Raw genomic sequence first — 14,731 nt, 5'->3', positions numbered from 1 at the left:
GCCTGCCTCTGATCACAATTCATATAGGCCGATTGCGATGCTCTCTTGCCTCCGGAAATTAATGGAGAAAATGATCCTCTTACGGTTAGACAAATGGGTCGAAACAAACGGGTTACTTTCAGATACTCAATTTGGCTTTCGCCGGGGCAAAGGGACGAACGATTGCCTAGCGTTGCTTTCTACTGAAATTCAACTAGCCTTTGCTCGAAAAGAGCAAATGGCTTCTGCGTTCATGGATATTAAGGGGGCTTTTGACTCTGTCTCTGTAGAAGTTTTAAGCGCGAAACTTCATTCGCAGGGACTTTCACCAAATTTGAATAACTTTTTGCTCAATTTGTTGTCAGAAAAGCATATGTATTTCTCACATGGCGATTCGACAACTTCCCGGATTAATTACATGGGCCTCCCCCAGGGCTCATGTTTAAGTCCTCTCTTATATAATTTTTACGTCAATGACATCGATGAATGTCTTGCAAATTCATGCACGCTAAGGCAACTTGCAGACGATAGCGTTGTATCCATTACTGGTGGCAAGGCTAGCGATCTACAAGGACCATTGCAAGATACCTTAGACAATTTGTCTGAATGGGCTCTTAAGCTGGGTATCGAATTCTCTCCGGAGAAAACTGAGCTGGTCGTTTTTTCTAGGAAGCAAAACCCAGCTCAGCTGCAGCTCCTACTAACGGGTAAAACGATCTCTCAGGTTTTAGTCGCTAAATATCTCGGGGTCTGGTTCGACTCCAAATGCACCTGGGCTTGTCATATTAGGTATCTGACACAAAAATGCCAACAGAGGATTAATTTTCTTCGTACGATTACCGGAACTTGGTGGGGTGCTCACCCAGGAGACCTTCTAAGGTTATACCAATCAACGATATTGTCAGTTCTTGAGTACGGCTGTTTCTGCTTTCGCTCCGCCGCGAACACGCGCATTATAAAATTAGAGAGAATACAATATCGTTGTTTGCGTATTGCCTTTAGTTGCATGCAGTCGACCCATACGATGAGCCTTGAAGTGATAGCGGGTATTCTTCCGTTGAAACATCGTTTTTGGAATCTCTACCGGTTGCTAATTCGATGCACAGTTATGAACCCATTAGTAATTGAAAATTTCGAGAGGTTGGTCGACCTTCAATCTCAATCCAGATTTATGACTTTATATTTTGACTATATGGCTCAAGATATTAATCCTTCTTCATACGATTCCTCCAATGTCGCACTTTTAGCTACTTCTAATAATGCTATATTCTTCGACACCACCATGAAACAAGACATTTCTGGTATCCCGGATCAATTGCGACCCCAAGAGATCCCTAAAATTTTTTCCAATAAGTTTAAACATGTTAGTTATGATAAAAGGTTTTTCACTGACGGATCTAATCTAAATGAGTCCACTGGCTTCGGTGTTTTCCACGAAAATTTTACCGCCTCCTACAAACTCGATGCTCCTGCTTCCGTGTACGTCGCAGAACTTGCTGCTATTCAGTACTCTCTTGGAATCATCGAAACCCTACCCATAGACCACTACTTCATCTTCACAGATAGTCTCAGTGCCATTGAGGCTCTGCGACCAATGAAGCCTGTGAAGCACACCCCGTATTTCCTGGGGAAAATACGGCGGTTTTTAAGTGCTTTAACAGATAAAAATTACCGAGTTACCTTAGCGTGGGTCCCTTCTCATTGCTCGATTCCGGGTAACGAAAAGGCTGACTCTTTAGCTGAGGTGGGTGCTATTGACGGCGATATTTATGAAAGACCAATTGCTTATGATGAATTTTATAGCATTTTGCGTCAGAGAACACTCAACAGTTGGCAATCATCATGGAACTCAGATGAACTGGGACGGTGGCTACATTCCATTTTTCCTAAGGTATCGACGAAAGCATGGTTCAAGGGGTTGGATGTAGGTCGGGACTTCATTCGCGTGATGTCCAGACTTATGTCCAATCACTATACGTTAAACACGCATCTCTTTCGTATAGGGCTTTTAGACAGTAATCACTGCGTTTGTGGCGATGGCTACCATGACATCGAGCATGTTGTTTGGTCGTGTACCGAATACTGTGGTGTTAGGTCTGAGCTTATAGATTCCCTTCGGGCCCGAGGAAAACAACCGAACGTACCCGTTAGAGACATTCTGGGAAGCGGTGATCTCCAGTACATGACACAGCTATACGTGTTCATAAAACACGCTGGTATTAAAATATGAAACTCTTCTATCTATTTGTTAGATTACCATTCCCGCTACACGCTGAAAGCAGATGACACACTAAGCTGGAGACACTCAAACGAAGACTCGGCATCTTTATGTTCACGCAGACACCTCAGTCCAAACTGCTCAAATAGAACATCACTGCTTAGCCATGTACAAATAAATAAATCGTATAACTCAATATAGTTAAAATCAAAATTGTAACTCCCCTCCTCTCACCTTTAATCCCCACTAGCTCGTAGTCGGCCGCGAGAATAAAGAAAAGGCCTCCCTCTTTTCCCTGCTAATTTAGAATTTAAAAAAAATGTACTTGGCTCAGTTAAACATAAATTGTATCGTGCCGTGTCAAATAAACTATTTAAAAACATAAGTGTTTTACACTGTGAATCTTTTTAAAATTGATGGAAAAGGTAAGTTTTTGTCATTTTCGAGCTGTATATTGTCTAATAAATAGTGTAAGTTGTATTTATTCAACAAAAACTGTGCCGTACGGATTTTGATTCTTGTTATTTGCTTGAATCGAAATCCGTACAGCGTGTGTATCATGCAAATATTGTTGAACTTTCTTCTTGTTTTCAGCATATAATGGAATAAAACAAGTATAAATATACGCAAACAATTTTAAACGATCTGTGACTGAGGTGCGCAAGGGAGAGTCGTACCGGGAAGCTTCGAGAGGTTCCGGCGTTCCGGTTACTACGAAATTTAAAGATAAATTATAAATAAAAGATGCTCATTTTTGTACTTCTTCATCTATACGGAGTTTGATTTATTGTTGTATGAACTTTGATTCAGTGTATATCGCGTGTGTACGGATTTCGATTCAAAAGTGTACGGGTTTTGATTCAGACAAAAAACTGTGTACGGATTTCGATTCAAAACATGTTCTATTTAAACATGATTTTTTCGAGTTTCGGAGTGATTTTAATCATTTTACTGGAAAATAGCAATAAAATATAAGTAGACCTATAACTAAACATGTCAGTTTAAAGCAATATGTGATTTCTTGATTTTATATTGACCGTCGAAGATTATCATGTGCTTAGGTGTACGGATTTCGATCCAGCACGGTAATACTCCCCCCGAAAAAAAATTATTTCGAATTTATAAAAAAAAAAAACTGGCACCTAGGGTAGGCAATATATTCTAAGCAGCTTTAGGAACCGCCTGTGTATTGATACGAAATATTCGAAATGTGTTGGGTGAAAATCAAACAGTAGTATATCAATCTGTTCTCTATCTTTTTCTCTGTCAGAACTTGTTTTCGGATTGTAAAACTAAGTTAGCAAACTTTAACAATAATCAATTGAAATTACCAATCGAGGGACACTATTCTAATCACCCCAACCTATTTTAAGCAGTTTCCATCTGTTTTGCAGGCCTTTTTTTCAGTACCCGAAGTGGCTCATGCAATATAGGTCGATTTGTTTCGAATGGTGATTGTTCACAGTTTTTTTTTGTGATTAACGCTATTTCTTATATTCGTAAGACAGCTAGACAATCAAAGTTTTTAGTTCCATCATTGAAACTGTCGATATTGATTAAAATTCAGGAGTTTAAGGCTTGCTTTCTTCGACTGCTTAAAATAGGCGCCGCTGCCTAAGCCGTTCCCTACCCTATTTGACATTAAGACCGTTTTGATCTCTACACGCATTTACACACATTCATACACAAATTCATACAAACACATGGCAAGATACAAATATTAGTAGCGTCAAAGAAAACGAAAAATTTTAACAATTTTAGATACAATTGTTAAGCTTTTTGACAAGAATGTCCAATTTTGATAATTTTAGTTGCATTTGAAAGGTATTTTTGGTACTTCCCAAATGGTAGTAGATAATACTCTGACTTTTTTCAAACAATCTACATAAAAGCTACATCCCTTAAAAATATGATCTTATGATAGTTTGTGATTTATTACGAATTATTAGCCGAGGAAACCATTTCTGAGAAAAACAAGTAAGATTGGAAATCGAAACGATGATAGTCTTCGGATAGTACTGAAGTTTGTTTGCTTGTCTGGTGCGTAATAAAAATAAATCGGACCAAACTCAGATCCATCCAGACAAGAATAGAAATCACAGAAAGTTGTACTTGACAAAAATCTCACAAACAAACCCCACCGCCAAAAAGTCAAAACAAAACAAAATTTGTAAGTACGATTAGAATGATGTACTTTTACTTTGCTGGCATTTTTTGTCCTAATCTTTCAGAGCAAACACTGGTCGACAAAAGTGGAAAAATTGTTACCCCAAAGCTAAAAATAGTAGTTCCTGTGAATCTTGTGCCCTTAGTGTATGCAGAAGTGCGTCAAAAGGCCGCAGAGTGATTGCTCGCCGGGTTTGACGCTTCTACACTGGCTTATGGGAAAACCCATTAAATTCTCTGAAAAAGTTATCTTTACTATGAGCAGAAAAGATCCCAAGAATGGTTAAAAAGCTATAACCTTTCTTTTTTTTCTCCCTAGTTTGAGCTTTAGGGCAAAGCCTGTGTGTACCAGTGCAATCCATAAAGTATTCACAATCGCTGCAACATTGATAGCAAGCCTTTTTTGAACAATGCCTCAATAAATTGTCTGTTACTGCCAAAACAAGCATCATCAGCTATCGCCAAAAAGTATGCTTTCCTGTTGCTGTGCGCGTTTGATTGCGATTGCGCGTATTTTTTTGTTTGCTTCTATCTTTTACGTACATTGTTTTGTTCAATAACTAAAAGTAATTTGTTTTAAAATCAAATTAATTTGTTTCAATCGAAGGTAAAAGCCTCCTAATAAAATTAGAAAACAACTCATATGACGAACAAACGTATGCGAAATAAAATTGGCCTTACATGTATACAAAATTCAACATTTCAGCCATTAAAGTTCAAGTAACATAAATGTTCTGAAATCAGAGTTCCCAATGGCTCACAGCGCAACGCAGGAAATAAAGGCACTTAACCATACTACTAAAAGCCGCTGATTATAAAATAAAATGCACCAAAGGATCTGAATACACCATTCGACTCGTCATGAAGTCCTGAAACTATGGTCAAAATCTCAAAATCGTTGTACGGTACATTTTTGGGTAATGTCCTTTTGAAGGTCGTAAAGTACAAAAACAGTGATAGAAAAACGACGAAATACTTATTGAAAGGAACGTTTTTCAACCACCACATTATGAAATAACTTTCAAAATATCCCAAGTACCGTGGAATGGGGTGAAAATGATCAGTGGGGTGAAATTGATCACAAAATTCGTGATAAAAAATACTAATCAAAAGATATTGCTCTTACAACACTAGGCAATGTTGACGTGTCCTTAAGCGCAACTTTTGCATGATTCAAATACCTGTCAAAGTTAACCCTTGCATGCCCGGTGCAATTTCTCATATTTTCGAAAAATTCTACTAACTCAGTCAAAATTCAATCAAAACAATAACAAAAAAAAGTATTGAATTTACTAAAAGTTATCTTAGTTGAGGTTTAATTACGTTTAATTTGGAGGAATGACTAAAGTTTGATAAAAGCTCCAAAAATGTAATTTTCAACAATGATCATTTCAAGGTTGTTAATACGATAGATTATCGTCTATAATCGTCATCCGATAACGTATGGTAACGATATAGACGATGACGATACCGTCTTCAAACATTAACGATATCGGTGATAATGATAGTCACTAGACGTTATCAGCTCACTAACGCCTTATGCCAGTTTTGTCTGCTGTGGTAGTGAATGGTGTACGACTTGATCAAAAAGCAGACACGGGGTGAGGAAACGTTTTTTCACTTCGGAGGATTGGAGACGAAACAAAGCACAAATTCGAATAGTAAGTTATATAGCATTGTCATATATGTATTTAAAATGCATCTAAATGATATATCTAATAAAGCATGGTATTGCAGTGGATGGTAATAGACAAACGTTATTGATTCGATACCGTCCAGTAGCTATCGTCATTGACAATGACGATAATGTCTGAAGACGTAAGCGTCATCGTCGATAACGATAACAGACGGTATCGTTATCGACGTTTACGATAAATTATCGATTAACAACCTTGGATCATTCCATACCATTAAATAAATACTGATGAATTCACAGGAAACCACAAAGATTTTAATTTCAGAACTAGTTTTTGAGCTTTTGCAACAAACCGAATTGAAATCGTTCTAGCGACGATCAAATAAGAGCAAATTTAGCAACAAGCAGCTCGTGAACCAAAATAAACAAATTTTAACCTGAAATATCGTTATTTTCGTTTCCAAACTAGCTGTAAATGATATTTTTCAGCACAGAAATCATCAATAATCTTTAGCATATCGAAAAAAAGCACATTGCCAATGTATGGAGGAATGTATGGATTTCAATGGTGATCAATTTCATCCCAATTCACCTCATAGTACCTTATAGAATTACCAATTTATTTCATGAAGTAGACGATAGAAATTTCACCAATAGCCATAGAGGTTCACTGGAGTACATACCAGTACTTGTTTTAAAATTATACTATTATAATTATACTTAGTTAATTGGAAATTGTTATAAAAATTGATCAATTTCACCCCGTTCCATGGAATTATATTTCATGACATTTACCATTGGTGGAAAGAATTATTCTAAAATCTCACAGTGCACAGTAGAGTGGGACAAAAAATGAATGTTAGCTCCCATGCACTTTTCGTGTTCCTTATAGGTCCCGTAACACCTGTGTAACTTTTCAGATCGATCGGTGAAACGCCCGATTTGCGCCCGATTTTTAAAGTTTCCATACGATTTTATATAGGATGTCCATTTGGCTGTTAAAAATATATCAATACATATTTGTAGGAAATTTTCCTGGGAAAAACTCTTCTGAAGACCGTAAAGCGCTACGATGCTTGTAGAAACAGCTATTCACCCCAAACTGATTGAATGTCTGACGGATGTTTTTCCAGCAACACTGGTACAGCATGCTGCTATTGCAAACTTGCTTAAGTATGAGAAATAATTTCGCGTGGAATTAATTTTCAAAGTGTGTTTATTGCTCATAGTATCTACGGGCACCTCCAAGATAAATTTATGCGATATCATTTCTTATCACATGGTTGAATTTGCAACAGCAGCATGCTGCAGCAGTATTGCTAGTAAAATTCAATGGTGAGCCGTTCGTCAGATATTCATTAAGTCTGGCGTGAATATCTTCCTTCACAAGCAAAGCAGCGCCTTGCGGTCTCCAGAAAAGTTTTTCCCAGGAAAATTGCCTATAAATATCATGTGTTGATATATTTTTAGGAGCCAACTGGACATCTCTATAGAAAAAGTTTTGAAAAAGTGGTTTTTCCCATATAAAATCGTATGGAAGCTTAAAAAATCGGGCGCAAATCGGGCGTTTCACCGATCGATCTGAAAAGTTACACAGTTGTTATAGGACCCATAAGGAACACGAAAAGTGCATGGGAGCGAAAAAATAACACCATCGCTTTTCTCCTATATAACCGTGTCCCAGTCTAGTGCACAGTAGTCTGAACTCGAAAAATCGTGATCGTTATATGTAGATTTGACTGTTAAAAATTGATTTTATGTACTTAACGTCTTCAGCAAAATTATTTCATAGAACAAGGCCTTACTTTTATCGTTTTCGGTTTTTCGATCAATTCTCCTAACAGTTAGTTAAAAAAAAATTCTGATTTTCAGAATACCAGATTGCTTCCTTTAGCAAAATTGTGGAAAAATTTAAAAGAAAAAAGTTGTTGAATACTGCGGTGTCCTATCTGTACACGACAAAATAAAGTTTTTTGTGGAACGGGCTTTACAATAAATATTTCGTCGTTTTCATATCACTTTTTTTGTATTATACGACCACCAAAAGGGCATTACTCTAAAATGTACCGTACGACGATTTTGAAATTTTGACCAAAGACTTTTTGAATGCAGCTAAATCTATATGGTTTTGATACCGAGGGTAAGAACCGCATGGGACTGATATTGTTTCTAAATATTGTTGCGACGTAAATATAATTTTACTCAATTAGGGATACCGCCTTCATCATCGTAAAATCTTGCATTAGTTAAGCCTTGAAACGACCGTTTAGATGAAACCAAAGTTGAGCATTGCAGTATACCTCGACTAGAAGAACCCGGTAACAGAATTATAACACTATAGTTATTATTACGGAATTCTCATTTTCTTCAAAATGTATGCATTCTCAATATTGAATATAGTTCAGTATAGAAAAAAGTAGGAGGGTGGTATCCAAGACACGACCGCATAGTTGACGTAGGACTACAATAGTTTTATATTTTCTTTTGAGGCTCTGTTTGATTTGAGCCCGTTTTACTTTTGGTACGGTTCGATTTTCGCACACATGTGCCAAAAACGAGCGATGATGTTTAATCATAATTTTTAGTTTTCTTTATTATTTTAACCAATTCAAGCTCAACATTCTCCAAAAGAAAGATATTTTGGTTCTTAATTTTGCCGAAGCGGATGACCAGAATCGGTAAAACGGTTTCTGAAATATGACCGGAACATATTCCGCTAATATATTGATCATCATCGTGTTGACCACTTGAAAAGTAAAATAAATCGTTCATTTTTGACATGGTTCAATTTTGGCAACAGAAAAAATTCTGCAATGTCGTGTTTGGCAAAATCAAACGGGGTCTGTTCTTCGATTATTTATTTGCAGCACTCTATTTTACAAGAAAAAATATTCTTTTTAACATAGATGAATACCTTTCATTCTAATACAGACAGTTTTTTTTGTCAGATTTTTTGTGATGAACGATATTTCATGTACTCATGAAACAGCTAGTCAATCAGAGCCAGTGGCGTAGCGAATGATTTTGGGGTTAAAACTCCCCTAGAGCTTTTGATTTTCAACTTGTATCAAAAACATCATATCAAAAAGACTGGGAACTCTGCCTGAGATTGAGTGACAGTTTTGGCAAAGCAGTCTTTTGAGTAAAAAAGCAACTGACGCATGCTAGTGTATGTGTTGGCGATGCGAATGCAAGCCGAACGCACAGGCTGGACTACCACATACGCATCCTCTGTCTTCGCAGTGATGTAATAACCAGCACTTTCAGAACAAACTTCCACCTTGAATAGATGGAGTGCGCTGTTCGATTTGACATTGTCATTTGTGGGATCGATCCAGAGATGCCAGTCTTCTTGATATGATGTTTTTGCTTGTATTCAATATTAGAGTTAGGGGTAAGCAGGGTAAGACTGCCGTAGTTTTACTGCAAAGTTATAAAATAATTGATAAATTCCATTTTGCACCCCTTTCTGCTGTGATAGTGCGCAGAAATAATCAAAAACAACCTTTCAGCTGCCAATCAGTCAATGCGCTATTGTTTTGAGGTAACGGGACTTAAGATTTTGCCGTCTGAATATCTATTGTTTTGTTTGTGAATATACATTTAATCGCTTGCCTAAATCTGTTTTCTTTCGGAAATATCGAAAGCCATGATTAAACTTGACATTTTATCTACTTTGTCGGTGTAATATGAAAATTTTTCTCTGGGGGTAAAGCCGTCTACTATACATGGGGTGAAAACGCTCAAGACCCAAATGTCTCGACACTACAAAGGGAATTATGAGAGAATCAGTAAAGCAATTTCAAGCCACATAAGACAACGATGTTCATCGACCATTTTCGATTTGGTTGAAGCTTTTCGTGAAGAACAAACGCCATTTTTTCGCACAGAAGCATAAGTTGATAATTTTCTAAGAATATTATCCATTTAGAGATAAAAGGCTTGAAAATCATATTCAAATAATTTCTAGGCGACGAAAAAGTGACCTAAACGCCACAACTATTTGTTTTATTATTATTTTCATTTGATTCCCTTTTAAATATGTTTGTATAGGGTTTACTGTTGCCAAACATCTAAACATCATAATCATCTTTTATGTGTTTTACACATAAATTACCTGTTATACATCAAAATAAGGGACAGATGTACGATAAATTGCTTATGCTTGGTTCCAGAGGTATCATACGAAAACGCGAATTACGGTTGAAAGAGCCAACTTGAGCAATGGCAATCGCTTCCGAAGTTTGAAGGATATTCCAAATAAGGGGAAAAAGTGAAATTCAGAGAGGTACTTTTGAGTACTCTTTTTGACAATCGATTTTAAATCGAAAGTATCTTTTTTCTTCAAGCATAAAGAAGCATGACCAGGAAGCCTTCAACTTCCACATGCGCTATGTTATGTCTCAATAATAACATTTGAAATGTAGTAGTTACATACCTCTACCATTGCCATTTCGGTTTCAATTTGAAAAGATATATAGTATATAAAAAAAAAACAATTTAAAAAATAACCATTTTTTTTAAAAAATAACGTGTCACTTGATGCGTTGAAACCACTTCACAGTAGATGCGGTTTATAATCGTATGGGTGAACTTACGAGGTTAATAATATCATCAACATGTATAAACCATATCAGCATATAGAATTAGTTCAATAATAAATCCACTTTTTTGATTTTTGTCTATGGAACGTTGCACTGTGCGGCTCCAACGGCTTTACTTATTCATGCGATGGAAGGCCTGATCCCAGAGATTTTTCGCCTCAGAAAATCTCCTGATGTCGGCTAGGATTTAATCTAGACCAGTTGGGTTAGTTGTGAGTGGATCACGCCACCTCACATCACAACCATCGACACCTATGTCGGCAGTGGGATTCGAACCCAGGCGTCGAGCGTGATTGGCCCCCGCTCCTGGCCGGTTTGTATGATTAGTATAGAGTCGTTGGTGAAGTTTCATGAATAAAAAGAATAATAATTATTTTCATTACTCTATACATAATAAGTCTCCGAAAAAATCATACAGACAGGTTTAATGAGTATCTATTTTAAGCTTAAAGGTAGGTATATTATATATTGATTATCGTGAAAACCCCCGATTCTGAAAAATCTATTTTTAATGAAGACCACATAAAATTACTTTAACATTAATTTGAACTTGGATAGTTAAAAAATGAAAAAAGTGGAAACTTAGAAAAAAAATTTTTTTTTTTTGATTTTTTATGGTGTATATTTTTTTACAAGAAAAAATACTATCTGCAACTTTGCCACAGACACTATACTGATAAAATCAACCGTTTTGGCTCTAAAAACATTTGTTAACCCTAACAGATGATGGGCTTACCCTGCATGTCTGAATCTGCAAATTTTCAGTGCATTTTTAAAATTGAATGAATAGCTGGAGAATAAACATAAATATTTCAGTACTTATTTTATAGATGCTGGTATTCAATAGAAGAGCAGATTCTCTTCCCAAACTTAAAAGCCGCATAAACAGAATTGCTTGAGGGGGCGGTCCTACTCCGCTCACCTCTACATCACTATCTATTAGAGTGCTGATGTTTAAAACTTGACCTCCGGATTTAGTTCAGCGGTGACGATTAACAGTTTCGTTTTCTTGAAAAAAATCTCCGCAATTCTCACTGAAATCAAGCCACTAGCAACGCGGCGTCTTTAAATTTTAGTTCTGTCAAACGCAGTAAAAACAAATCAATTACACTTGAATTAGTTCCAGTTGGTGGACCCCCTGTTCGCCAAGGGGAAAGCGTGTTTCTATAACAGTGAAAATTAAATAGTTCTGTTTTGTTTCGAAACTGTCTAAAGCAATTTTATTCCAAAACTGCTTGAAACAACACGTCATTATGCAGAAAACTTCTAGGGCTTTCATATAAAGTGTTTAAAATATTGGCCGCCATCTTGAATTTAATAAGTAAAACGCATTTTTGAACAAGTTGGCAACCACTGATTTTAATTTTGAGACCAGTATTTGAAACCTGGGAATGAATCCTACAGTTCCATCGAGCCAGTTTTTTGTAAAGAGTTCAACATTTTAGCGCTCGCCGCGCGATCGACATTAGAGCAAACGCTGCTCGCAAAATTTTGAACACTTTATATGAAAGCCCTAGATCAGCGGTTCTCAACCTGGGAAACGCGTATCCCTAGGGGTACGCGACAGCCTTCAGGGGGTACGCGAAATAAAAATCAGTAATGGCGGACGAAGCAATTTCTCGTTATATTATTTAATTAGTTTTTCAATCTTGCTCTTAAAACATGGCTGTTGCAATTAAGCAAACCATATTTTAATTTAAAACCTGAACTAGACTACATAACGCGATCTACCACTACTCTCACCCTCTCTGCGAAAACAAACCAAGCCAGAGGGTACAATTGATTTGGAAAGTGTTGCCTAGGGGTACGTGGTCAAAAAAGGTTGAGAACTGCTGCCCTAGATGTTTACTGCATAATAACGTTCTGTTTGCAAAGAGTAAAATTTTTAGGTATAGTTCGATAAAAATATTCAATTTTTCACTTTCCTAAAAACTTTGTTAACCCCTTGGCGAACGAGGGGTTTACCAACTGGAACAAGTTTAAATGCAATCTTTTTTTTTTGCACAGTTTTAAGGGATTATATATCTTTTTACTAGAGAAAAAAGATAAAAGTCTGGAATTTTTTTAAGTGTGCATAGAAGTAGTAATTTTCTGAAAGTTCAGTTTGTTCATAAGAAATACCCATTATTTGTGGAGTTCCCTGAAATATTTTTTTTCCCAGAGGTTTGTGGTATTCACGATAAAAACCCAGCAGATCAGCTAAAATCAAAAAACTCATATTATTTCATAAGTTTAGAGTTGTGCCGGGTATCTGAACGATCACTTCCATATGTATTTTGTTTTCAGTGCGAACGGGAACGTTTTTCCCAAAAAAAAATGTTTTGAGCGCTAAAAATTGCATTGAAATTGTTTGACAATGACAATGTTAAACTGTTTCGAAAAACGATCGTTCATCCACCAGCGAATTTAATAACGGACATTAAAAATAAAGATGAAGAAAATCGGTTTTGTAGTTTTACCGCAGTTGTAAACATGGCAAATTCATCTTTTGAGAAACGCCATTCCGAGAAAAAAATTTAGTTGAGATTTCTGAGTTTTATCGAAATTATAATAAATTTTCAACAGATCATTTCAACAGATTATTTTATGCATTTGTTATCCTCAGAAAATTGGAGTAAAAAATGCCTCAATTTTTAGGTTACTTTTAAAATTGTTTTATGACGATGTTAGTAGATTATTTTATTATAGTTAACTAGTTACTATTCGGATAATGGCATTGGTGAAGTGCAATGACTTCCAGTTCAAAATACTACATGTTTGAGTTGCTAATCTAACAGAACATTGTTGTTGATTAGCAGCGATCATCATAAGACGTTCGTGGATGATATCCTAGCCCAGTTCCTACAAGCAAAAGGCGTACCATCCACGGTAGAGTTGGTTTAAACAAATGCTAATAACCTGTCGCCCGTAAAAGGTACACTGCAGAGAACGGGTGTGTGCAAGATGTTGAAACTAACGATTACCCTTCTATGAACTGCTATTTTATCATCATCGCCACATGCTCCACTGATAAAGTGCAATGTAGAATAATTTTCTAGTGCTCTCGTGGCGGAAGCTCTAAGAACATTCTCCGCCACCGAACCGGCTATGGATGGGCATGACCAGTCTTCGATATTGCTTCGAACAGGTGAATTATACAGCAACAGGTAAATAGTGTAATTAGGAATCAGAGCAAAAAATCGATAATTGAAGAAACCCTTCAGTTACCGGTACTCAGCTTAAATAACGTTAGGTTTTAAGGCCAAAATGACGTATGTGAAATTAAAACAGACAAAACAATTGTCGACCTGTTTTACCACATAATATTACAAGATGAATAGATTTAAATAGTTTCTCTTTGTCCAAAAACGCATACTCAAACCAGCAACGCGCGGAAAGGTGTTTACGACACTTATCCATTTACGGACGCACTTCGACAGATAAGAAAACAAACAGGAAAGTTCTACTCGCACGTACCTTTCAGCCCCATAGGATGGGCCAGTGAGCACAACTTCTGGAACGAGTTGCTTCTGAGGAACATCTTGGACCGGCTTTCCAGCCGAAGCTTGTTCTTTTCCATTATCGACGACATTTCACCGCAGGCTATTTAAATCCAGACGATCACTTGACAACACAATTGTTGAAGTCGAACCCAAAAACCGAACAAAAAAAAATTTGGGATCGCTTTATTCTTATCACACAGACACAAACGCAGATGCTACCGGACGGGCACACTTCTTGCTCACTGGGCTGTTCCGTACTGATCACTGATCTTCAACTGCAGACGACGGGAATATCAAACTGAAGAACTGGCTAGCTGCGGACACACAGTTCCGACTTCAGTTGAATAAGCGCGAGAAACAAAAAACAATTGCACCGCGTGCATGCTTTGCGGTCAACCAACCGCGACACTCGGGCACTTTAATGGGAAATGTTCGCGAAACTAATTTGGCCTTTTATCAAATTGAAGCGAGTTCCCATTGCACACTCTCGGCGGCTATCGCTGTTGCAGTAATCAAGTGGAATTGATCCACCGTAGAACAGAATCTACTGGTCCAATGAGGATCAAGTACGAGCACGAGAAAGAAACACCTTCCCTTGGCTAACGATGGTACAGCACTGACTTCGGCTGCAGTTGATTGCCTTGGA

General features: G+C 37.0%; 1 protein-coding gene across 1 annotated transcript in view; it reads right to left on the bottom strand.

Moving 5' to 3' along the window:
- LOC129721622 (uncharacterized) overlaps positions 1 to 14,731 on the bottom strand; it is a 37,363-nt gene extending 22,632 nt beyond the window's left edge. Inside the window, exon 1 of the mRNA XM_055674382.1 lies at positions 14,060 to 14,731. Within this exon, the coding sequence (XP_055530357.1) occupies positions 14,060 to 14,174 (115 nt within the window). The 5' untranslated portion in view covers positions 14,175 to 14,731. The remainder of the gene's footprint in view (positions 1 to 14,059) is intronic.

Source organism: Wyeomyia smithii, chromosome 2 (assembly GCF_029784165.1).
Source record: "Wyeomyia smithii strain HCP4-BCI-WySm-NY-G18 chromosome 2, ASM2978416v1, whole genome shotgun sequence".
Classification (NCBI taxonomy): domain Eukaryota; kingdom Metazoa; phylum Arthropoda; class Insecta; order Diptera; family Culicidae; genus Wyeomyia; species Wyeomyia smithii.
The sequence above is the reverse complement of the archived record's forward strand: the minus strand, read 5'-3'. Positions and strand labels throughout refer to the sequence as shown.